This window comes from Pristis pectinata, chromosome 5, assembly GCF_009764475.1.
Source record: "Pristis pectinata isolate sPriPec2 chromosome 5, sPriPec2.1.pri, whole genome shotgun sequence".
Lineage (NCBI taxonomy): Eukaryota > Metazoa > Chordata > Chondrichthyes > Rhinopristiformes > Pristidae > Pristis > Pristis pectinata.
In genome coordinates this window covers 15629300-15656313 of record NC_067409.1, presented here as the reverse complement: position 1 = coordinate 15656313, position 27014 = coordinate 15629300, and the positions used below count along the sequence as shown (strand labels likewise).

The window sequence follows — 27014 nt, the reverse complement described above, 5'->3', positions numbered from 1 at the left end:
ACACATGTGGAAGGAAAGTGGAGAGATGATAGTATAAAATGACTCCGAAGTATATTTGAATCAGAATACATTTTAACCAGAGATACCTACACCTTTTAGATTTAAGGATTATAGGCTTTAAATTAATATTTTCATCTGGAAAAGCCAGAATTGCAATTCAAATTTAAATATTTTACACAAAGGCAAATAACGAAAAATGTATTGTTATTTTTAAATAACAGCAACATTTACTAATATTTCTTTAAAGTTAGTCTTATTTCTAGATAAGTTGTTGGCATTCATGGAAGGGAACTTAAAATGGTTGCTTCCAGGAGCCCGAAAGGGCATGTTGTCGACATGGACGAGTCATTGGGTTTTGGTCCAGGTACCAGATCAGGACTTTTAAGTTTTCAGGGTCATGAAGAAACAATACAAGATGTGAAAGATAACACAGTAAATGATCTATTGTGCACCACAGAGCATTGCTGAAATAAAAACTTGGATGATAAAACTGTGACCAATTACCCTTATTTCAGTACAAAATATTTTTTATATTTTATTACAACTCTTTCTAACATCCCAAATTGCAAGAGACACAAGCAGACAGAAAAAATGATGGCAAGCCAAAGGTATGTCCCCCCCCACTCCCCCCCCCCCAGTAAATGAAATCAAAATGAAAACAACTGCAGATGATAGAAATCTAAAATAAGAACAGAAACACTCAGAAGGTCAGGTGGTATTGGCAGAAAAATAAACAGAAATATATCATCATATTAAAATCCAATGATATATTTCTAAGTCAGGATAATGTTCTACCCTGACTTAGAAAATTATCACTGGATTTTAATCTTCACCTAACAGCAATGTGGAAGGACTTTCATATAGACTGCAGCAAACCAAGCCATCAGCACCTTCTAAAAGCACAAGATCCTGGCTTTGCCCAAGACATTCACCTCATAAATGAACTACAATAAATAGGGCAGATGACTGAAAACTTTGTTAAAAGGTGAATTTTGAGGACAACATTAAAAGATCTTGCAATTTACATAAAATTGACAGGGCTGAAATCAATTCACAATATCTAACAAATTACTCCTCTCAAACAAGTGTTTATTACACAACAAATATCTAAAGAAAAGCCTTGTGCTTGATTCCAATTCCTAGCATTTGCATCACAATGTGAAAAAAATGCTATGGCTGTTCCAAATTCCTGACCCACTCCACTGAAAGGGGATGTGTCTGGAACCATTCACTAAGTGGGTCAAAGACATATACAATGGAATTATTGAAATTTCAATCATGGTACAACACTCCTTCAAATTAAACAAACTCCTGTACAAAACGTTTTTTTCCTTCGTCACCCTTATTACACCTCACTAAAACAAAAAGTAGGTGAGCACTTAATGGATCAATGTGCTGTGCAATGAAATGGAAGATGTTTACAATCCTTTTGTCTGTAGAATTCCAGGTCTCAGCATTGTTAAATGGTGAAGAATCAGCAAGGAATTAACTGTCATTGAGCCAAAGGGTGGAGTAGTGAAATTAACAATTCCCTCTTTCCCCTGCAAACTATTTAATTTGGACATGTAACACAGAGAGACAAACATTAGTCAAACCCAGCTCTTCATAGGGTGTAGGAAAGGTAGGGACAACAAGGCTACTCAGGAACACCAGCTGCTAACTAAAGTGGCACAAGCAGTAACCGGGGAAAATGGAGTCTATGGAATTGAAGGAACTGAATAACTTCGATAAGATCTTGAAGCATTCACAGATTACTTATGCCATCACAAAAAAAACAAAAATAAGCAAAATATTTCCAACTGGTTTTGCAGTCATATTAAAGGAAAATATTGGAAGTTTGTGCAGTCATCAAATTTTTCTCATTTTCTCTCCTTACAAAAGTTGACTTGTTAAATGAATGGCCTGTTATTTTTTTCCCTAAATTAACACAATGGTTAACTTGAAATTCAGTATTAGTGCAGGTTATGACTGCACATGAGCTATCTACAATTTGCTGATTACCTCTACATATTCCTAACCTGAATATAATTTAACTTGTTATACTCTCTGGTTAAAAATGTCAATACAACTTTAAGTAAGGCAATCCGTGTCCTGAAAAGGAACATTTACCACATTTGGATCAAGTACCAAGTATAAATATTAAAGCAAAATACTGTCTTCCCAGAAGGCAGGAATTTCCTTAAAGAGATCTATAAAACAGAATAGTTTGAAATGTCGACAATGTCAATATGCAAAAAACATTTAAAGGGATGAGTAGGTTCTTAAAAACTTATGGGTTTCAGCTTTATTCAGCATCAGTCTAACTAGTTTGGTATGCAAGATGCAAACCTCTATGACCCCATTGTTTTTTTATTAGATGAAACAAATATACACAAACAGATAGAGCGAGTAGAGCTGTTCCGTTATTAGGTAATTAATCGTGATTAATGACATAATATAACAAAACCACAAGTTAATAGTCTCAATTACACTGTTATAAAAAAAATAACAGAATACCAAAAATGTTTAATGGTCCAACAGAAACTCCTCTGCCTGATGATCTCTGAAGATATTTCAAAACGCTCATTTTGCTCAAATCCCTCTGTTGGCTTGTCTCTACTTCCTCCAGTCAGACAACCCTCAGATCTCTGCATCTACAACCCCTCCCCCCTCAATTCTGACCAACTGGACATCCTTTAATTCCCTCACCCACCACTGGCAATCGACTTGGTTACATTCACTTGAACTTACGCACTGAAGTATTTTTTGGCCATGAAACAGTATGGGGGTAAAAGAGCCCTGAGGGGAGCAAGGAGGCTGGGTAGGTTTGACCTGTCCTGGCTCTCCACCTGCTCCAGTCTTGGGTGATCTAGATGAATTTCAGGGTGACGAGAAGAATTAAATCAACAAGTCTGGATCTGGATGGAGCAACAGACCCAGAGAAAAGGAGGCACATTTCCTGGTACAGAAGATATTACCAGGCTTTCAAACTTGGCAAAGTCACTGATCCTTAGGGTTGCTAATTATTTACTGTTAGCACAGAAGTAAATTATGTATTAAATTTATCATATTAAAAAAGTTCAAAAATGAATTGAAAATTGAAAGTTTTTAATAAATGTTATACCAATTGCATGCACCAACTTCAAAGTAAATTTCTAACAGAATCTGAGAAAACTGCCACAAGGAACAGGATCAAAAGATGATGGTTCTCAGGACCACTTTAAGATATCACTACATTCTGACCAACCTTATTGGCCAGATGCGCTGTCATGCACATGCCAAAGCAACCTAGCCTTTGATATTTGAAGTGCATGCACTATATGTACACAAGCTGTACAAATCTCCCATTGCCTCGGTCCACCTCTCTTTCTCCCTCTCCCCATCCCTCGCAACGCTACCGCCACACCTCTCTACTTCCCTCTCTCTTACTCACTTCCCGCATCAAATATTTCATTTTATGGGGGTTCTTGCCTTCTGCCCAACGTTAAGCACCAGTGCACCATACCCTGGGAGTTTACACCATACACTCACTCCATCTCATAGCATCATTTCGATTGGACGTTAGTAGTTACCAGCTATCCCAACACTTTCTGCCAAAAGCTGGGATGTAGCATAAATGTCAAAGGCTGCATTGCTGAAGTACATATGTGGCAGCATCACCATGGATGCAGGGAATAAGGAGAGTCAGGGTCTGGTGACGGCCTTCAAGCAGTCCTGAGAACCATATCCTTTTGAGAACACTGATACAGGGGAAATAAAGTTGTTTACATTAAAAACATACTTTGAAGGCGGTGCACACAATAGGTTGAGCATTTATTTTTAGTTTCAATTTTTATAATGTTTTTTGACATTAAAGCAGGATTAATGTAGGGTTAGTGCAAATGGATGGCTGATGATCAGTGTAGGCTTAGTGGGCCAAGAGGCCTGTTTCTGTGCAGTACATACGACTCTGTGACCAAAGCATGCAATTAATGTGCTGATAATATTAATGCCCAAAATTGTGTTTTTGTGTTACAAATGCTGAATCAATAACCCTAAGAAAGAATGACATTCCCAAATCCCATTCAAGCCAAAATCTCTTTTATACCATGTAATGCCGCCACAAGAGCTAAATAACAATTTTCTGAAGCACGAACTGCAAAGCTGCTGACATCAGCAAAATTGAAGGCAAGCCAAATAATGTCACAATGCAAACAAATTCAGGATCTGAAATAGTTACTAAATAGCATTTAGGTGATAAATACAGAAGTATTAAACAGCACCGGAGGAAGCAATTAAAACAGAAACCTGAATTGAATAGAATAGTTTACTAGACAAAGGATATGGGGATACTGCTTTAATAGAGAAAAAAATCATGCATATTATTGGTGCTGTGCTTAGGTGCAAAAATGAGTATTAAGTGCATCATTAATGGGAATATAATTATAAATAGAGGAATAAAATAAAATTCTAAGTTAGACTAGCTAAATTACTCTGTGATTAGTCATTACCACTCTGAAAGCATTTCTAAAATTTTTTTTTGGTGAGTGTGCAACTGAAGTTAGACTTGTATTTGATTACCTTTTCCAACAAGAACATGTTTCCAAAATTATTCATGGGGCTGGTAAAGCTGATCCAGGTCGAGGAAAACTGTTCACAATGAAAAAAGCTTCAAAAATTATGGGGGGACAGAATTCAGGCAGGAATATTTCACACAATGAAAGCAGAGATAAGAAATAAAGGAATACTTTTGAAGTGAAGATTTTAAATGAATTAAAAATGAGAGGAAATAGGGATATAATAGAAAAGCTGGAAGATGGAGTTGAGAATAACTAAAAAGGTGGTTGTTGATTGGACCAAATGACCTTTATTATTCTTAAAATTTGATATGCTCCAATAAACCTGCATTGATTTTTATTCTCAAGTCCTTCACTGTATGTCAGTTTTGCAGTTCTTCACATTATGCTCAATCTTAGGATGCCCTGAAGCTACAGGCCATGAAGCTTGATGACTGACAAATTACCAGAAACTGTTTGTCTTCTGCAACTAGTGGCTAACCACAGAACACGAGCTTCAATTGATAGTTGACAGACTGTTCAGAAAGCAACTGCTTACAAGGTAATAATCTTGCAGTCTATGTCTGAATGCACGACATTGGAGATCACTTCCAATAACAGGCCTCCACGCAAAATAAAATAAAATCAGAATATCAAGGCACCTCCACTAATGTCACTTCTCTTTTCCTAGGCAAACAAATCAGAAGTGCTGCTGATAAGTTCTTTGATCAAAGGTTTACCTTTCATCACAAGCAGTATTTTTGTCATTTTATGCTGGGAAAATAGGGTCACTGTGTTGTCAATAGTTAAATCAAAACACACCAATTTCTCTGAACCCAATGCCACACACCAAGTGAAGCACCGTAGAGTAAATGTATCTGCTAGAATTCTGCTTTCAGATAACTCAGCAGTTAGTTTATAACATTAATAGTTTTTAATTAGATTTCCCACTTTATGACTTAAAGAAACTTTTCTGAAATGAAAAAGGTGCTTACATGGCGAAGCTTCATTATATTCTGTCGTTGTGGTCGTTGAAGTCGCTTGTCATTTACAGACGTGGGAAGAATCTGTAAGTGCGGCCTAAACTGGTGTGGAGCATTGGGAATGATCGGCTGGGGAGAACAGCTATTCTGGTGTTGCGGCAATGGCTGCAACTGCATGGGAGGCTGAAAAATTGAAATAAGAGGTTAATGCTTCAATAGCTGGAAAGCATATTCACCAGTGTGCAAAAACAAACACATATGTAGTCAGAGAGATAAGCATGGAAACAGGGGCCCTTCAGCCCAACGAAGTGTGTGTCAACACTCAACCACCCATTTAGACTAATCGAACATTAAACATATTTTACTCTCTCCCCCCCCTCAACCACCCCGATTCTACCACTCACCTGCACACCAGGGGCAATTTACCATTGCCAATTAATGTTTCAGCACGCATGTTTTTGAGATTTGGGAGGAATCTGGAGCGCCCAGAGGAAACCCAAGCAGTCACAGGGAGAACATGCAAACTCCACACATACAACACTTGGGGTCAGAGTAGACAAGATCACTTGTTCCTTACTCAAGTTCAGCAAGCATGGCATTCAATGCCTTGCAGAAGTCTCTGTTATCTACATATTTTAAGAACAGGAGGATTTGTTTTTATTTCATGAGTTCAAATCATAACTACGATTGATTCCTCCACACTCTACTTTTTCTATATTCTAAACAGCCAATTTTTCATTTCACATGAACCAAGTCAAACCATTTTCATTTATTCTTAGTTTATTAAGTGGTTGCATTAATATTAATTTAAACATTAAGTTAACATTAATAATAGCATCGTGTTTACAAATGTGCATCATGACCGCTTCAGTAAAATTACTTATCACTATACTCGTGATGAGTATCACAATAATCCACATGTTCAAAAATCATATCGATAGCTGTCCAATGTACAGAAGATTTAGACTGTACATTATTGCTCGATTTGATAAATCAATTGTTGTTAGCGTCAAATAATTATTTGCACAATATAGTTAGATTTTTAATAATAAAACACACATTTTGTGCAAAAACAGCAGAATTTCATGTCTACCTTAAGGAACACTGAATTTAAAATGATGTCTTTGCATTTAACGCAGATTACTGATTAACCAAATTTATTTCAAAAGGCACATAAACGAACCCCTCAGTACACTATTAATCTGTAAAGCTCTATTTACCATTTAGGCAGTAGAGGGCGCCCCTATCTTCCTCAATTATGCTCTCCAGACGTGTTCCACAGCAAACTGTGTTAATTTCATGTTCCATGCAAACCCAGTACACAGTTGATTCTTTCTGGCACACAGTTTCAACCATATAGTAACTTATCTGAATGTTCACTTGGTATGTTGTGAATTTTGGTTCACTATGCCAATCATTGCAAACATTTAAAAACTGATAGATGCATGAAAAAAATGAATTGCACTGCAAACTAAAACATGATCCTTCACAAAAATTTCAGAGTATTGCTCTATGACTCTATAAAATAATATTCCAAAATATTCATTTAATGCTTATAACATTCTGTTAACCATAATGGCAACTCTGAGGTTAGATTCTTGATGTTCACATATTTACTGTGCAACTCCTCATACCTGTATATTTTGCTGAATGTGGGGAGATGGTGGAAATGGTTGCCCTGGGGCTTGTGGAAATTGCTGTCTTGGAGGAATGAATGGTCTTGGAGTTAATGGACCAGGTTGGTTAAAGGGAGGCATCCCCATATGACCCTGGGGCTGAAGATTAGTTCTCAGTGAAGCTTCCCTTGGAAACATATGATGTTGTCCCTGCTGGTTGAAACCTGGGCCTGGATGGCTGTACACCATGGGAGGTTGTAGAGACATTGCATGATTGTTCATAAGTGGGGGAGGAGGACTCCGCTGTTCAAACATATGTTGTCCTTGGAATCTTGAATCTGTGAATTCAAACATTCATTAATCTTAGGTAGAATGGCACTAAGTTATTGTGTCCTTAAAATTGTAAATTAACAATTGCATTGCAAAACCTTTAATTATTACAGCATGCTTAATAAAACAATCATCCAATGTCAGTATTTTAAAACTGTTCATTATTTTCATTATTACAAGAATAAACTACTTTTCTGTTGATGGCAGCTCTTTTAAAATATACTTCTCTATTTCTTACCACCAATGAAGAAGGGTTCTCTCTCTTGTGGGTGTGGCCCTCTCCATGGCTCCTGAAGAGGTTGCCGGGGTGGCTGATTAAAGTTAGCAGGGACTGGAATAGGTTGCTGAAATTCTGGAGGATTCTGCTGAAGAAATAACACAGTAGTCACAGACTCGGACTGATTTTCCTCTTTTAAATTATGTAATTTGGCTCCTTGTAAATTATTTTCTCAAATCAATCAGGGCATGTAACATCTGATGTCAGAAATGAGTTCTCACTATTAGGATAAACCATTTGATGACCATCCTGAATTGCCAGATTATTCATTTTCATTCCTAAGGAAATGTAATTCAATCAACAGATCTCATCAACTTGACTTAACAAAATTTCTACAGTCCCAACTCCTAATTTATCCATGGTTCTCTTAAAAGTGGCCAAGTTAAGATTGCGATCCATTCACTTTTAATGGGTTTAAAAAACATGGAAGAATGACTCCCAATGGGAATACAGTCAGATTGCAAGCAGAAGGTTAACCGTTCCACCAGTCTGCTCAGCAATTTGCTTGTTTGTCACTTCTGTGCAAGTGCAAATGTGCAAAGGAATTACATGTGACATCAGTTCATTGTACATTATAAATAGCACATTATACATCACACCTGCAGACCAAAGAAAGAAAGGGAGAGGCACACACACCTTTCATTACACCTCTTGAAGAAAATAAGCAAGGCTATTTTCATCCATTTGCAGAATGAGATGACACTTGGCCACTCATTTTATTCTCTCATATACCCTTTCTAGTTAAGAAATTAACCTTCTTTGGCATGTGATTCTTACACAAATTGTGCTCTTGCTTTTCTACCTTGTTAATTATATGATGTTATCAATGGTAATCCATCTTTTCATATGGAATGATGGCACCTGCTTACAATGGTAAAACAGCTAAAACTTCACATAAGGTGCTCAACAAAAAGTTAATCAAAGGAGGTACAGCCAACCAAAAGGATCAAATGACTATTGTACGACTTATCAGCTTTCTCAATAGCTTCAGCTGTATAGTCACAAAAACCTTTAATTAAATACTTTAACAACACTGTTGAAATCTTATGAATTGTTCAACAAATTAATAGTGTCCGTCTTCAAGGCAGACATTTATTATTAATCCTACTTAAAATGTGAAATATTTATACGTGAAAATAAATCTGATATAGTGGGTGAGCACAAGTTAATTCAACTGACTGTTTGGAGCAAAGAAGCAAAACCTAAGTAAATTAAATGATTGCTATACGGCCTGCATTGGTATAACAATACACAGTGAAGGATCTTCAGTTACTGGATATAGATCCCCTTATCTTCCAGACCAGAAGTGACAGTATCAAACGCTTGAGGGAAAAAAAAGATGTCATGAATAAACCTGTACGCCTATCTCTTTACATTCAAAGAGGCTATATACAACAGAGTGGTTATTAACCTCAGAGACATCCCCTGGGCATACATATTTTTGTTTTTTTTTCCATGTATGTCTAAGTTATGACCATAAATCCTATAGATCTTTATTTAAGATCCTCATTTCCAAACAAAAGTGTTAACGTCCTCAATAACTTATCCTTTTGCTAAAGGCTAAAGTTAAGCATAAAGCCCAGAGACTCAACACATGACAGTTCGTTAGAACAGTTGTAAATCTGAAATTTAAAAATTATACTATTATTTAAATAACTTTACATGGTAATTTTCTTGTTTTAAACCACCCTAACTTCAAAATGAACTAATGAGGACAAAGATACGAAGGACACTATTGTAAAGGTTTCACTGTATATCTAACACCTATCAGCCTAAGTCTTCATTTTAATAATCCAAGTACATATAATTTGCAAATGTTTAAAAGATATAAATAAAAATGGGAATATGGCACATTAACCTTAATTAACATTTTCAGCTGTACATTCACCAAGACGTCTTTTGAAACAGACAGGTTTGAAGTCTTTTAAGTTGCTCTCTCATGTAAAATGTACTAGAATACAAGCACGTGAATTTGAAATGCAAGAATAAACTCTCAAGTTAACTTTTTTGAATGTTATTTTTTGCTACAATTTTAAAGCAGGTACAAGCAAGAGAGATACCTTGGGGCTTTCATTTACAAATCTTTGAATGCAAAATGATATGTTATCGAGGATGTTAAAGCAGGTAATTTTACTAATAATATTATAGTGTACAAGCAAAAGATTTATGCTGAACTTTTATGAATCATTAGGTTGTCCTTAGCATTATGCTGCGCACCACACTTTAGAAAGGACGTCAAGGATGTGGAGACTGCAGAAAGGAATTTCAATTATGTGGAGAGCTTATAGAAACTGAGGATGTTTTCCCTGGAGGAAAGGATATGAAAGGAGATTTTAGCAGAGTTGTTCAACATTTAAACAGTTTTCATGGAGTAAATAATAAGAAATGGCTTCCAACAAGAGGTAACTAAATAGCTGGAGGATACAAAATTAAGGTATTTATTAAATGAACCCTAAGTGAGAAGAGACTGCTTTAATGTTATGATCTGGAATCTACTGCCCAAATGGGTAGAGGAAGCAGAGTCATTGGGATATTTCAAAAGATAATTGATAAGATACCTGAAAATGAAAAGTTTATGTTATAGGTAAAGTTGCACTGTTACTTTAAAGAGTTGACAAAGGCACAATGGCCTGAATGGCTTCCTCCTGTGCTAAATCGTTCTATAATTAACAACCTCTTAGTACACATCATGCAGATGAGAATACCAGTAAACCACACAGATGCTGATAAAAATATTTATATTCCAATGTCAACTTGAGCGTCAAATTGGAGGATATCAAAAATTCAAAGCAAAATTTGGCTCATTTCAGTTATGCTAAACACAAAGCATTAAAAACATCCAATTTAATAGTACCCTTCGGGGAAGATTTCTGCCATCCATACCCATTCTGTATGCCACTCCAAACCCATCCATACACAGGCAATGCTGGCACCTGCTGTTCATCCCCAATTGTCCCCAAATTAAGGAGGAATTAACTCCTTCATTCGGGGCAATTAGGGATGGACAGCAAAGGCCAGCATTTCCAGTGATGTCCATGAATTAATAAACAAAATATTTGTAAACATCTTATAGAAAATGCTACATTTCTTTTAAATTCAGACCAATTTGCTCAATGTTTCTGACCTCAATTCTTGTTCACTGTAATTCTGCAGAAGTGATCCTCTATTACATCAAAAAGACCATTATTTGTCTGGATCTTAATGTTGTCAGCCATGGCATCAAGAGCAGGGACATCACAGTGAAACCAAATTATCTCCATGTGTAATGCCAATTGAGGTTGCTCAATAGCAATTGTGAATCACGGCTAATTTATTCTTTGGTCACAAAAGGTGTTGAGGCCAACTCTACCTTACAGCTTTTTTTGTCAGATCAACTGCACACAAATTGGGTACTGATCAGATACACCCCTGAACCTGTATACTTCAATCTAGCTCACTGTATCCACCGGAGGAACAGAAGTTAAATTTATTTTCACTATTTGTAATAACTAGGGTTTAAAAAATGCACATAGTAAATCTTAGCATCGATTAATGGTACTCATCATTGCTAGTGGATCTGAATAAATCTACCAGCGTCAGCCATACAAATGACATGTGGACTTCCCTGCATGGAGTTCAGCAGCAGACTCAGTTTTTCTAAGTTTTCCAGTATTACACCAAGGAAACACCTCACAGTTCCTATCAGCATGTCCAAAAACCCATCGATTTCAGTTGGGTAAAAGGCTGAGGTAGGTCATTTTATATCCCCAGTTATCTTCCCTTTACTTTAATGTTTCAGTTATTTTTCTGTCTTTATGTTTTTCTAAAGTATTATTTTTTTTACAATGAAAAATGTTATTAACTAAAAAGAATTGGCTGATATTTCAAAATTATTAAAAATCATTTACAACTTTTACAGCAGGATGCTTTGCTGATTATCAAAAACTTTTTGGGAGCAAGGCTATCTCACTGTCCCACTCAGTGCTCAGGCCATGCTGCTGGATGCCAAGAACAGCAAAACTCACTCTCAGCGTTTAGAACAAGCAAGTATAGGCATGGGTGTACCACATGCACAGAAAATGGGTCAGCAAGTTCTGGACCAATATTAACATAAACAGGCCTTCAACGAGCATCCTAAAATGTCCCAAACACTTTATTTTAAAGCAATACATTATTTCTATCAAGACTGGTTTTCCACTGACAGTGCATTTATTAAGATCAGAATTACAATATGCTTAACACCAGAATATGTTTTTAAAAACAAGAATTTGAAGGACTCCAACTGAGAAAGACTTAAGAAAAGCAGTTTCTCTCAAGTATTCATGAGAAAAAAAGGATAGAATTTAAGAGGCTTTGCTATAAAGTGAGTTCTTTTACCTAGAATGATCCTCTGGCAGCTCTTCACAAAACACTTTCTCAAACTGCAGACTCAGACAACAGTTAAAGAACCACCAAGCTTTAGCACCAAATTTACACAAAGCAATGAAAATAATGGCCTCAATCACAAAATGGCAACATCCATCCTGGTTTCCAGGAAAGCTAGATTAAAACTATTTATATCTAAATTGTTAATGTAGTTCTGGAAAATAATCAAAGGCTCAAATGATATCAGCAATTATATGAATAAGAGCTGCCATACATCAAAGCTCTTTAGAGTCTACATTAAAATTAATGGAAACATTATTTTTTTCTATTTCTTTATCTTCAAGTAGTATACACAAGCACACAACTCAAATGCAAACCATATTCTGTACAGCTTCACCGAGCTCTGCTGATGGAAAACAGCGGATATGATTAAATTTGATAGTATGATAATATATGCTAATCATGATTAATCAGATGCCTGGTGGCAAATGGAAGTTGCTTGGTATTATGTCACCTGCATTTTAAATTGTGCACTGTATATGCCAGTCTGACAGTATTTGACAGCTGATGGTACCTAATACTGCATCTGCTCTACTCTGCCCAAGATCTGATGAGAGAAAATGCCCATCATTTCTTTACCACCTATAAAGGTTATAATTACATGGCTTTCCAAAACATGGCATGAAAACACAAAATGCTCAGGCTGAAATCTTACGTTACCCTGAACACATCTTTGCCTCATTTTTTTGCAAGGTCCATAACCTAAATGAAACGTAATTTGCTGCAGCAACCTTGTTCGTACTCCATTTGCATAAACTGCTACGAGAATCTCTACCCAGGAAGTGTCAATCACCACCACCTGATGTCTTGTACCCTGTAGACGACAATGCTACTCTCCATGGTTCTGAACAATAACTACAGCATACTACTGATTCTCTTTTAGTTGATATGTCTGATCTCTGTATCTATTATAATCTTGCCTGCAAATTCAGATTCCTCTGCTCGTTACTCTACCAGCTATCCTGATCCACAAGAGAAGACTAGATTTGAAGGTAATTTAGGTGGGGAAATTGCAAATATATTCTACAACAAATGCACTAACAGAATACTGATGTTTAAATACTGCGATTCCTTCATGGTAACAGGGGTGACCCAAATACGTTTTGCAAAATACCACTGATTCAGACATACATTGAAGAAGCCAAAAAGAAAAACAAATGCAAAACCATGTAGATATAGCAATGAAATGTCAGGAACTAAATGAATACACAGAATTTAATCAAGGCCTCTGACCTTGACTAATACCACCAAATGGAACAGTGGGAGTATCTCTTCTCTTTTATTTGAAAAATAATAAGATGGTGCGTTCATAGAGCAAAATTCTGTCTTATCTATTTTAATAGATTTTGCTTTTTAAATCGTATGAAGTCCCTGTTACATCTCCTGTCGCTTTCACATTTGTAGAGCTTACAGTAAAATCACCAAACCTATCAAAGCATAAAGCTCATATCAAACATTTCCAGCTGTGCAGGGAACCAACAATGTTTACAGATTCTCAAAACTTTATTTAGCTTTGCTGGTATTTAATTACTATGTTAATACTACTTTACAGAGGTACGTGCAATCAATATTGCAATACAAAGGGAAGCAGCTGCTACTCACCAGGAATCTCTGGGGGCCCACAGCAGGCCTCGGCTGGTTTGGCGTAGGCATCAAGGGCACTGCAATTACAATGAGGGGAGAAAAAAACACCAGTCATTATCTTTGTGTTCTGACCTTTCAAAGGATTCAGGCATATTTGCTGGAAGAAATTCAACACTCAAAGATGAAATCACTTTACACTGTACTGAAAACAAATTATAACCACTTCGCTGCAATTTTTGTAGCAGAATATCATATTATACACAAGCAGTGTATAAATCATTACTTAAAATCATTTGGGTCTGTACCTATAGCAGTTAATGTTGTCAAAACAGGTTTTGACATATGTACACTTCCAATTAAAGACCACTTGATCCCATCACAAACTGATTAAGCAAATCAATTGGCATGTGCATATTTTGACATGATTTGACACTGTTAAAGGAACACTTTTATTAACATTTTAGAAAAACTATGAATTAACAAAGGCAATATTATGAGAAGATCCAGATACAAAGAACATACTTGTGGAGGCACATGGACAAAAAGCTTGAGAGTTACTCAAGGCACTTTCATTCTACGAGTTGGTGTTTACTTTTACCAGTGCTTCATCATTCATCGTCTCCAACTCACCACTCCTTCCTTCTGCATATTCGAATACAGCTCCCTGTGCTAACTAGTAAATACTGCTTAATTTGAAAGTATATCTATTAGTGGTCATACACCATTTAACACCAAAATTTCAAAAGTATTAAAACAGATAAAAGAAACATCCAGAAATTAAAAGAGTGACATCACAAAAGTCAAAAACAATTCTAAGCGACAAAAATAGTATTTTAGGATAAGGAAAGATCCAACCTAAAACATTATTCTGAAAGGATGCTAACATTGCTTACATCCACTTCTAAACGCTTGCAGGACACTGGCAGAAGCGCACAAATACACAAGTCCTAAACAAATTGTGTGAACCAACAATCTAACATGAAATTACACAGGAGCTCAAGAAGCCCTGTGTACAAAATGATTTCCTTCACACTTTGATTTAGTTCACTACCTTAATTTAGAAGTTAAACAGTAAAGCACAGAAACTAAATGGCTTTTACGCATTTTTGTTATTTGTCAATTATAATAGTGTTTTTTAAAAATCAACTTAAATGTCATCAACTGCCCTGGAGTTAACTGCTTTGCATTTGTTACCAAAAACAAGGCATGCCACAAGACCTCTGTAAAATTTACTTATTGCACATCAGAACTGATTTGGCATTGGCCAAAAAGCCCACAAGAGCCTTGTAAGAATCAAGTTGAGCACATTAATGTAAACAGTACAACAGTATGGTGATTAAGTTACTGGACTGATGTTTAGAGACCTGGAATATTGATCTGGAGGCCGTAATTTGAATCCTACCATAGCAGCAGGGGAATTTAAATTCAAGTAATTAAATAAAAAGCAGATACCAGAAATGGTGACCATAGAACCAATTGATTATAAAGGTTCTGCCAGGAAAAAAATGTGCTTTTTTTTCCACTCATCAACTCCATCAGCACCATAGTGGTGGACTCATCATTGCTGTCAAATGGCCAAGCAAAGCCGGAGAGCAATTACGAACAGCCAATAAATGCCATCTATGTTCTGCAAATGAATAAATAAAACAGGAGCTACATGAACATTCATTCCAAATGCTAATACTAAACAGACCATTTTATGGCCATGGTGCTGAAAGTAAAAGTTCCTCAATACATTTGCTGCAAAATAATGGTGGATAGAAAAAAAGCTGAATAACTAAAGGAAGGCATTCATAGCAACAGTTTAGCAGATCGCTGATGCAAAGAAGAAAATCTTAAACTGTCTACAAAGGATTGGACTATAAATGCTTTCAATATTTGTCAGAATTATTCTCAGAATGGAAGGATTTACTCTGGAATTATTTTCAAAAGACCTCAACTAATTGCTGAAGTTAAGATTTAAGTGAAAATTTTAACACTTCAAAATTATAGTTGAACAACTAGAAGCTTATTAGAAAGTGGTGAAAATGTTTAGGGACATTGTGTTGATTCTAACTGTTAGACATATGGTTTATTGAAATGACAATACTAAGGAATCAAAGTTCAAAACTCCAAGATCAGTAAGTTTTCAGATGTTAGGAAAACTGGTCGAGGAGGCTACAGCAGGGTATAGATCAGATGGAAAATTGGGCAGAGCATTGGCAGTTGGAATTTAATCCCAACAAGAGTGAAATGATGCATTTTGGTAAATCAGACAAGAGTACGACATATACAGTAAATGATAGGGCATCAAGGAATGTTGATGAACAGAGAAACTTAGAGATCCAACTCTGTTGTTCCTTGAAAGTGGCAACACAGGTCAATAGGGCGGTGAAAACAACTTATGGCATGCTTGTCATCAAAGGTCAGGGCATAGAGTACAAGAGCAAGGTCAGTATGTTGCAACTTTACGAAACAGTGGATAGGCCGCACTTATGTAGAGTTCTGGTTGCCACACTGTAGAAGGACGTGGGTTGCGCTGGAGAGGGAGCAGAGATTCACCAGGATGTATTGGAGGACTTATGGGGAGAGATTAAATAGGCTGGGTTTGTTCCCTGAAGCGAAGGAGGCTGAGGGGTGACCTGACGGAGGCATTATTAGAGGCATAGATAGGTAGACAGTCAAAATATTTTTCCCCATTGTAGGGGCATCAAAAACAAGAGGGCCTAGGTTTAAAATGAGAAGGAGTAGTTTTAAGGGAGATCTTAGCCTTTTTTTGTTTACACAGAAAGAGGTTGATAGCTGGAATGTACTGCCAGAGGAGTGGTAGAATCAGACACAATTACTATGTCTAAGAGGTATTTAATCAGATGTTTAAATAGGCAAGGCATAGAAGGATGCAGTTGGCCAAAGGGCCTATTTCTGTACAACTCCATGAATCTATGGCATAAGCCAAATCAAAATACTGAAAAACTTCTAAGGAAGACTGGGCTGATGAGACTAAATTTCTGGTTTTAATAGAACTGTCAGTCTTCAATCTTGCCAACTTGTTAAATAACAAAGTTATTTAACAAATTCCAAAAATTCCCCAATGACAGTTTATAGAATTATCATGCAAGCTTTGGTCTTTGACAAGTTAGGGAACATCATGTCTAACTGTAGGATCATTAGAGATCGTCTTGAGTATCCCTATCTGCTGGGGAGGGCAATGCTATAAATCAGTGACAATGTTTGCTTCTGACACCAGGCAAGTGATCACTCTTCTGCTGAAGGTATGAACATACACTGATTGAATGCCACCTATAAACAAAGACCCAGAAACAATCCACATTTAGCATTATAAATAAAGGATCACTTTGGCAAGATATTGGTGATGGCATTGCAACTGACAGGTCAAGTTATTGCCTGCAGGTCAAGATTACCATATTATAACCATAACATAACCATGTAAAAAGGAATGTGATTTCTCTCAGAAAGTATAATTTACACAATCTTTCAGAGTTCTAACCTTGGACTGGGGTAACCACTGGACCTCGGAAATGAGGGTTTATATGAATGTTCTTTGGTTGTTGTGCTGGGATTACTGTTTGATTCAAACTGACAGAAGCGGCTTCTGAATTCTGTGGTTGCTCTTTCTGTTGATGCTGCTGTTCTGGTTGCTGCGGAGGGCAAACGGATAATTGAGATGCGGAAGGATGTCTTTGAGGTACCAGGAGAGGCTGTGGCTGTTGTCGCTGTTGAAAATTACCTCTACCAGACTGATGATCTGGGGAATTTACAGTAGTACGAGGATTCTGGGGAAAAGAAATAGCTGATCATTCTTCGTTTTCCATTGAGAAAAAATCCAAAATCTTTGTTGTAATTTTATACGTAATTTTGTACAAGGCATTATCTCAGCTCATTTATTACAACTCAAATACTGAGAATACGGGAGAAAACAAAATCATGATACATACTTCCTTCATAGTAATCCATTACAGATGAAATTTGGATAAATTTGTAGTGCTAGTCTAGTTGATAGAGCTTCTTAAATATCAAGAATATATCACATTATGAATTTGACATAGTATGCACATTTCAAATCACTTGTGCATTCCTATGACTGGTATGATTCCAATTTGGTTCTGTGAATTTGAATATTTTTCACTAGAATTAGAATCAATATGGAACATCAGATTAGCTCAGTTTATTACAAGCTTTCTGTCCTTTGACCAGAAGATCATAAGCTTACATATTATTCTAGAACTTCAAAAAATAAACCACATGCAGAGCAATGAAGTATAGAGCTGGAGCTGCAATGTCAGATGTATCAACCCAATGACAGAATTAAATTAAATTCAATTGCTTCTTCCATGCTTCAGCTGAGCTTGGAAGACTATCTGAAAGACATTTTTCATGTATGCCAGCACCTTCATGCAACAACTTACAAAAAACAATTTTACCAATCAATCACATAGCTGTTTATGGGACCTTACTTCAAAATCTAAAGTATCTCATTCAAGTAGCCATTATTCATCTAAAAAGTAGATTCCGGATTGCAAGTAGCATCAGTTTTCAAGATTTTATCCAATCTTCCTGATAATGGCATAGAACAATGAAGTACAAATATATATTTTGTGACTGATTTTTTGAAAGGCATGATGAATCCACTCAGGAATATTACATTTACAAGTGGTATCTCAGTAACATTGGCAAAAACTAAGCAGAAAGAAAACAAATGTAGGAAAAAGTTTTTTTTTGTTGGTGGAATTCATACAATTATCTGATTTCATATTGAACATAGTTTTTACTTGTGTAATTTTACTAAAAATCCCAATTCAGATTTTCATTTTTTTCTATAGCTTTGTAGGTTTTTGATTGTAGAAAGATTTCTACATTGTATTAATGAAAAACTGAAAACAGAACACGTCACAGATTGTACAAAAATGGAGAATAACCATAATCATCATAGAAATTACATTGAAAAATCTAATCTCTTAATGATGAAGTTACCATTGAACCAGCTATGAAGGCAAATTGCTTGCAAGAACTCTGAACTGAATGTATTTGTAAAAAGGTATACTGGATGCAATCACTTGCATTGCCAATTAATTTTCAAAGAAAACAAGTACAAACAAGAGTGTTACCGGCAGCGATGGAGGCACTTGCATCAAAGGCAGGCGCTGATCCTTCCTCCTTCCACCATCTTTCCTTGGATCGCAAAAACCAAAGTTAGCTGAACGTCCTCTTCGCCCTCTTTTTCCTTGTTTCCGCTGGCGTTCTGTCTCCTCAAATTCACGTAATGCTGCCTTAGCCTCATCAGAAAGTTCTGAAGTTAAAACACAATCATGAGTTGGTCATGTGTGCTATCAAACCACTGCCCAAAACACGTGGATCAACTGAAGGTATGCAACAAGTACTCTGATTCTAATTCAGATATATAGAAATACTAATTGCCAAAACTAAATACTCTAGAAGAACAGTGAGTGCAATTATATCTTACTGCAGGTGAAATATTTACAAGTGAGCAAGGTGGTGGGATTCAACCAGGTAACACCAATAATCACTTAAAAATCAAAATACGACATATGTTGGAAAGCTGAAATAAAAGTAGGTGCTGGCAGTATTTCAGATTGATGACCTTTCAGCACATAATTATGCCTTTTTGTTAAAGATTCATACTGAACCATTTTTCATTCAACACGGGGTTAAATTAAGATCCTTCAGTTGAGAGTTTTATTGTGCGCAACAAATCTGGCATAAAGAATGAATCAAATAAAAAGTTCTGACACAGGGCCAGTGACCTAAAGAAGCTATCTTCCTCTCTCCAAAGATGCTACCTGATGTGCTGAGTTTTTATGTTCAGCATTCTCTGGTTCTGATGAAGGGTCTCTGACCTGAAATATTAACCATTTCTTTTTTGATAGACTGTACAATCTAGAATCATAGAGCACAGAAAGGGGCCTTTCTGGCCAACCTTGATGCCTATCTCTGCAAATCCCATTTGCCTGCATAAGGCCTGTATCCCTCTACGGTTTTCCTATCAAAGTACCTCTCCAAATGCCTTTTAAACATTGTTAATTGTTTATGCCACCTCCTCTGGCAGCTTTTTCCATATCCTCACCACTCTCTATGTGAAAGACTTACCCCTCAGACTTGCTTCAATTTTCTCACCTCAAACCTATTCCCTTTTAGACTCCCCCACCCGAGAAAAAGAAGACCTCTACTCTGTCTAGTCTACGCCTCTCATAATTTTATAAACTTCTATAAGGTCAGCCCTCAGCCAACTACATTCCAGTGAGAATAATCCCAGCCTATCCAAATCTCTCCTTATATCTACAACCCTCCATTCCAGGCAACATCCTGGTGAACCTCTTCTACACTCTCTCTCTATTGCTACCATATCCCTCCTGTAGTGCGGTGACTTGCAAGATGACATTCCAACTCTAACACTCAATGTCTCTGCCTCTTAAGGCAAGCGTACCAAATGCCTTCATTACTACCCTCTCTCTCTTTCAGCATGCTCTGGACTTGCACCCCAAGGTCCCCAACTCTCCTCAGGTCCCTACAATTTATTCTATATGTCCTACCAGAATGTAGGACATCCTTCCTTAGATGTGCTACATCACACTTGTCTGGATTAAATTCATTCTGCTCCTACTCTACCTAGCTTTCCAGCTAACCTATGCCCTGCTGGACCCCTAAAAATCCTTCTTCACTACCTACGATTCCACCAATTTTCATGTCATCTGCAAACTAATCACACCATAAATAGTATATATTGGGAATAACAATGGTGCCAGCACCGATCCCTGTAGTACACTTGTTATAGACTTCCAATCAGAAAAACACCCATCCATCCACCACTATCCTCTGCCAAGCAAATATTGGATCCAGTTTGCCACCACACCTCAGAATCCTTGTGCCTTAACCTTCTGGACCAGCCTTCAATGCGGGACCACATCAAAGGCCTTATTGATATCCAAGAAAGTCATGTCTACCGCACTGTCTTCAATAATTCTTAATTATGTGTGCTAACTTACACTATAATTTGTGAAACATGACCTCCCCTGCACAAAACCATTCTGACTCCTCCTAATCAGTCACTGCTTTTCAAGTGTTCATAAATCCTGTCCTTCAGAATTTTTCCAGCAACTTTCCCAAGGCTCACCATGCTGTAGTTTCCATACTTATTCCTGCTGTCCTTTTTGGATAAGGGGACAATATTAACTATCCTCCAGTCTTCTAATACCTCACATGGAAAAAACAAAGATGCAAAAATCTCTGTCAGTGCCCCAGCAGTCTCCTCCCTTGCTTCCCTTAGTTTCCTGAGATAGATCTCATCAGGCCCTGAAGGTTTGTCCTCCTTAATCTGCTCCAATATTTCTACCACTTCCTCCTTCCTGATACAGACATGTTCCAGAATATCAACTCCCTTAGCTCTCCAGCCTCCATGTCCTTCTCCCTGGTGAATACCAATGAGAAGCATTCATTCGGACCTCAGTCATATCCCCAAGCTCCCTTTGGTTCTGAGGAGACCTACTCTTTCTTTAGCTACTCTCTTGCTTCTATTAGACTTAAAAGGTTTCAGGATTCTCCTTAATTCTACTGCAAGCTAATTTCACAGCCCCTTTATGCCCTCCTAACTTCTTTCTCTTCTATATCCCCTATAAACCTCAAAGGACTCATTCAGTACAATTTTCCTATACCTTGCATTTGCTTCCTTCTTTTCCCTTAAACCTTCAATATCCTTTGTTAATCAAAGTTCCTTAAACTTACTCTATTTGCCTCTTACCCTTATAGGGACATGCTGACTCTAAACTCTTAGTATTTTGCTTTTAAATGCCTCCCACTTATCAGATGTCAGTTTCCCCTCTAGCAGTTGCTCCCAACCTACTTCTGCCAGTCCTTGTCTAACACTGTTGAAATCCACCCTTCCTCAGTTGAGGGCCCTATCTTGAAGACCAAATTTATCTTTTTCCATGACTGCCTTGAAACATGCCAAACCATAGTCACTGTTCCCAAAGGGTTCCTGCATAGAAACTTGCTCATCCTCATTCCTTAAGATGTCTAGTATAGACCACTCCTTAGTAAGGCTCTCCAGGTACAGCTTCAATAAAAGCCCTCTTGGACGCATTTTACGAATTCAACCACATCTCAGTCCCTTGCATTACGGCAATCCCAGTCAATACTGAGAAAGTTAAAATCACTTTTACAATCCTATTGCTTTGATATTCTTCTGCGATATGCCTACATATCTGTTCAGAGAATTCCTAATGGCTATAGTATAACCTGCTGGACATTTCCAGCATTTTCTGATTTTATTTCTCTGACTTCATATCATTACCTGTAATTTTTCCTTTTTGTTTTACAAAAAAGGAGAGTTGTGGGCACAGCTCAGCACATCACATCACATCACAGAAACCAGCCTCCCCTCCATGGACTCTGTCTACACTTCACTGCATCGGTAAAGCAGCCAGCATAATCAATGACCTCACCCACCCTGGACATTCTCTCTTCTCCCCCTCCCTTCAGGCAGAAGATACAAAAGCCTGAAAACACGTACCACCAGGCTCAAGGAAAGCTTCTATCTCGCTGTTATAAGACTATTAAACAATCCCCTAGTATAATAAGATGGACTCCTGACCTCAAGATCCACCTTGTTATGACCCTGCACTGTGCTTTTTCTGTAACTGTAACACTTTATTTTGCATTCTGTTATTGTTCTACCTTGTACTACCTCAATGCACTGCTGTAATGAATTGATCTTATGAATGGTATGCGAGACAAGTTTTTCCACAGTACCTTGGTACACATGACAATAATAATCCAATAAACCAATTTGTTTGCAGGATGTCTGGTGGATCTGAATTAACACGTAGACTAAACTGGCCCAGAATGTCAGATTTCCTTCCGTGAAAACCACTGTGAAGCCCTGCCATTCACTGTGTACATCCTGCCCTGGTTTAACTAGATAACAAATCTATTTTAGAAATGCTAATTCAGGGATGAATATTGCCAAGAACAATAAGGATAACTCCTCTGCTCTCTGAAACAGTGCCACTTATCAGAAAAGGTGAGGCTTCGGTTAAACATCTCATCTGAAAAAAAGCATGCCATCAACAACTGACTTGGAGTGTCAGCCTAGAAATCTGTGCTCATCTCAGTTGAAGTGACTCAGGCCTGTCATCAATTAATTTATCAGTTTGCAGGAAATTGGAAAATTTACTAATTAGTGCTGTAACAATTGTCTGACAAGTCACGTTCCTGGCACTGACCAAATGCATGGTGCAAGGAAAAAGCCTCATATTTATAGAACACCATTCATGCATCAGGACATCCCAGAGCACTTTACAGCCATCCAAGTTTAATTACTAATGTAATGGAGGCAATAGCCAATATGCACACAACAATGACAGACAAACCCCAATGAGATATGCAAGGTGACAATGTGCTCCTGTATTGGCTGACAGTAGCACAACAGACTGTGCTGCTGCTGCACAGCTCCAGTCACCAGGGCTCCATCCTGACCTTGGATGCTTTGTGTGTGGAGTTTGCACATTCTCCCTGTGACATGGGTTTCCCCTGAGCTCCATTCATCTTCCACATTCCAAAGCTGAGCTGGTACAATGGAGGGCCACTAAACTGCCTACAATGTAGATGGACAGCAGGCGAATCAGGCACTTGATGGGCACAAGAAACAGAATAATTTACAGGGAAACAAGTAGAAAAACGGGACTGGTGGCAATCCTCCGAAAGCAGGCAGACACTCTATGGTCTCCTTCCATGTTATAAGAAAATATTATATAATGAAAATATGAGAAATATGGTCAGACCCCCTTGGAATTCCTCCAACCTGGATGATATTTTGTGCAAATGATCTTAACTAGTCTTACTATGCTACATAGTTAGTAGTTCTCCAGAAATAGATGCTTACAAATGCACAGTCCTATGTAAAACTTAATTGAGCTTTGCCTTTTACAAGCATTGATTAATTCAACGAGTTAATGAATAGGTTAAGAATATTTAACAAAGACCAAGGTAGAAGAAAGAATATGCAGCCACTCGTTTTTCACAACATCTGCACATCCCAAAACACAGTTGTAATGTTAGAAACACGCTAATCAATTTGTACAAGCTTAATCCAACAAAAAGAATGAAATCACTAATTTCATAACCTATTTAAAAAACAGAGAAAAACCTACAGCACAATTCAGGCCCTTCAGCCCACAAAGCTGTGCCAAACATGTCCCTACCCTAGAAATTACTAGGCTTACCCACAGCCCTCTATTTTTCTCATCTCCATGTACCTATCCAACAGTCTCTTAAAAGACCCTATTGTATCCACCTCCACCACCATTGCCGGCAGCCCATTCCACATACTTACCGCTCTGAGTAAAAAATTTACCCCTGACATCTCCTCTATACTTACTCCCCGACACCTTAAACCTATGTCCTCTTGTGGCCACCATTTCAGCCCTGGGAAGAAGCCTCTAACTATCCACCCGATCAATGCCTCTCATCATCTTATATACCTCTATCAGGTCCCCCCCCATCCTCTGTCGCTCCAAGGAGAAAAGGCCGAGTTCCCTCACCCTGCTTTCATAAGGCATGTTCTGCATTCCAGGCAGCATCCTTGTAGATCTCCTCTGCACCCTTTATATGGCTTCCACATCCTTCCTGTAGTGAGGCAACCAGAACTGAGCACAATACTCCAAGTGGAGTCTGACCAGAGTCCTATATAGCTGCAACAATACCTCCCGGCTCCTACATGCCATTGAATCTCAAGTCCAAATGAACATTTAATGTGCCATCCAAAAGATGGCACTTCAGCATTCCTTCAGTACTACAATAAACTACAATTCAAGATAATGTGCTGAAACCTTTGGATTCAGACTTGAATTTAACATGTCGACTTGGGTAATTATGCTATTTCTGAGCCACAATTACCGTTTACTTAGAGATTAAATTCTGCAGTTGTATTCTGGACTTCCATACAACTGCAATGGAAGCAGAGCAATTCAGATAGTCACCATATTTCCATTAAAGCAAACAAAATATTACTCAGAGAAGTCTACTATCAACAGAGTTAAAGTACCATCAACTTTAGATAAGACTTCTCTCACATCAATAATCATTCCTCCTTAGCTTACAAAACATTCAGATTACACCAACCTTCATAGAAGGCCTTTTATTTTAAATATGAATACAGGACGTTTCCTCATATTTTTGTGATACAGTGAATCAGCAATTATAAATGTTACTCGTACATTCTTAGATGTCGGGATTAATTTCAGTAAAGCCGACAATAAAATGGTTTCACACGACAGCTCTAATCAGTTGGCAAGAATGCTTTCACCCAATAGAAATAAGCTGTCACATTAGGTCAGCAAAATCTGACAAAGTGAAGATTGCATTTGCAACTTCAACTGAAATGTCAATTGCCCTTTAAATGCTTTTTCAAGTGCTTCAAGATTCCAGTTGAAAGCAGTTGCAGAGTTCCTTTTGTGAAGACGTTTATCGATTTTTCAGTTTTTTTAACCTGTTCATTTATTGTCCCTTAGAAAAAGCGAAAAATTTTTCAAATTTTGCTATCATTTTGTTACAAGCAATGAAAGAACATACCGACTTAAAAACTAACTTTGTGATACAATTAATTTTTTTATATATAAGCAGTGAACAATAGACCAGCCTGTATTCCAAGATCCACATAAACAACACCGTTTGTTAACTAGCACTGCAGATTTTATCCAAGGAGAAAGAGTCATTATTGCAGACATTGCTAGAGGGAAACAACATTTTCTTTTTTAATCTTCAGTTCTTGATGGGATGAGAAGAAATGGAAGCAATCTCTTTTTCTTAATCCGTTCATGGGATGTGAATGTCACTGCCAATGCAGACAATTATTGTCCATCCCTAATTGTCCCTAAAATGGGCAGGGGGAGGACTTTAGAGTTGACAATCAACCACATTGGTTGGTTCAAAGTCACATACAGTCCAGATTGATGATGCTATTAAATTTCCTTGGAGGCAGAGTGAACCAGATGGACTTTTATGACATTGCAATAGCTCCACCATTATTGCTTTCTTTAAATTGCTGATTTATTTAATTACTGGAATGTAAATTCCCAGGCTGTCATGATGTGATTCAAACTCACAACTCAGGAACAATGGTCCTACACACCAGCTGCCTGTAACATAACCATCATGGTATATATCCATCTTACCATTTCCATAGCAACTTAATACAAAAGTGACAAATGACGACAATGGTATTTGGTCTAGCACATTTGCTGCTTCAGACTGTTTTCAGTAGCATGAAACCAAAGTAACAAATAAAACTGCCAAGGTCTTTCACCTTCACATAATACACCTCTGACTCTTCCCTTCCTTGATCTGTCTCCATCAAAACGATAGCGACACTTAAGAGGCTTTTAGATGGGCACAAAAACAAGGAATGGAGGGGTATGGATCACGTGCAGGCAGAACGGATTAGTTTAATTTGACATCATGGTCAGCACAGACATCGTGGGCCGCAGGGCCTGTTCCTGTGCTGTACTGTTCTATGTTCTACCTCAGAATACAGGCTAGCCACAAGCATCCATTAGAAGCCTATAGACTCCCACCCACGACTTTCTGGATTATACGTCCTTCAAGAACACCATTCCATAATCCCAGTTCCTCCTTCATCGTATTGTCTCCAATGATCAGACTCTGCCTCCCCCATTCCACCCTACCATCGAGGGGTCAGGTGAGAGGAACTGATTCGGAGTTAACAATCACTGAGTCTGCTTACTTTCACTAAAGTAACATTCCCCATTGCCACTTTCCTCAGCTGATTAAGGGTGAAAGCCTGTAGATTACATCTGCCACTTCAACATCCACATGCATCTGAATCACATTATCCACAGAGTCAGCAACCAATATCCTCATAATCCTATCACACCTGTAATTCACCTCCTCCCATCAAAATCAGAAGTCATGAGTTAATTCCTTTAAGAGAGAATTGAGAAAAGAAATTGGGAAAAATATTTTTCTTGTATTATTGACAAGAATTATAAGCCGCAGACAATCAAACTTAGTTACATGATGATTCCTTACCCAAGGTGTCCGGAATGTTCCTCCTCTTTCTAGCTGCATCCGTTAACCTAATGACTGTTCCTTCTTTCCGTTCAGTTTTAAAACGAATTCGCCCGGATTCCTCATCATCATCATCTTCATCATCAGAAACATCCTTCTTTTCTTCTACTTCCTGTATTAGCTTCACCATCTAAATAATTTAAAAATAATACTGACATCCACAGCAACTTAAAATTAGTCCAGACAAAGGGTCTCATCCTGAAACACT

At 37.6% G+C, this 27014-nt stretch overlaps 1 protein-coding gene across 4 annotated transcripts in view; it reads right to left on the bottom strand.

The window, feature by feature from the left end:
• The window catches only part of LOC127570472 (RNA-binding protein 33-like), a 126163-nt gene that overhangs the window by 50471 nt on the left and 48678 nt on the right, over window positions 1-27014 (bottom strand). For 3 of the 4 annotated variants that reach the window (XM_052016086.1, XM_052016084.1, XM_052016082.1), the window contains exons 7-13: window positions 26768-26936; window positions 18814-18995; window positions 17196-17481; window positions 13727-13785; window positions 7682-7808; window positions 7132-7451; window positions 5510-5680 (exon numbers count right to left, since the gene is read on the bottom strand). In XM_052016086.1, the coding sequence (XP_051872046.1) occupies window positions 5510-5680; window positions 7132-7451; window positions 7682-7808; window positions 13727-13785; window positions 17196-17481; window positions 18814-18995; window positions 26768-26936 (1314 nt within the window). The remainder of the gene's footprint in view (window positions 1-5509; window positions 5681-7131; window positions 7452-7681; window positions 7809-13726; window positions 13786-17195; window positions 17482-18813; window positions 18996-26767; window positions 26937-27014) is intronic. The other variant, XM_052016083.1, reaches the window with a different exon arrangement.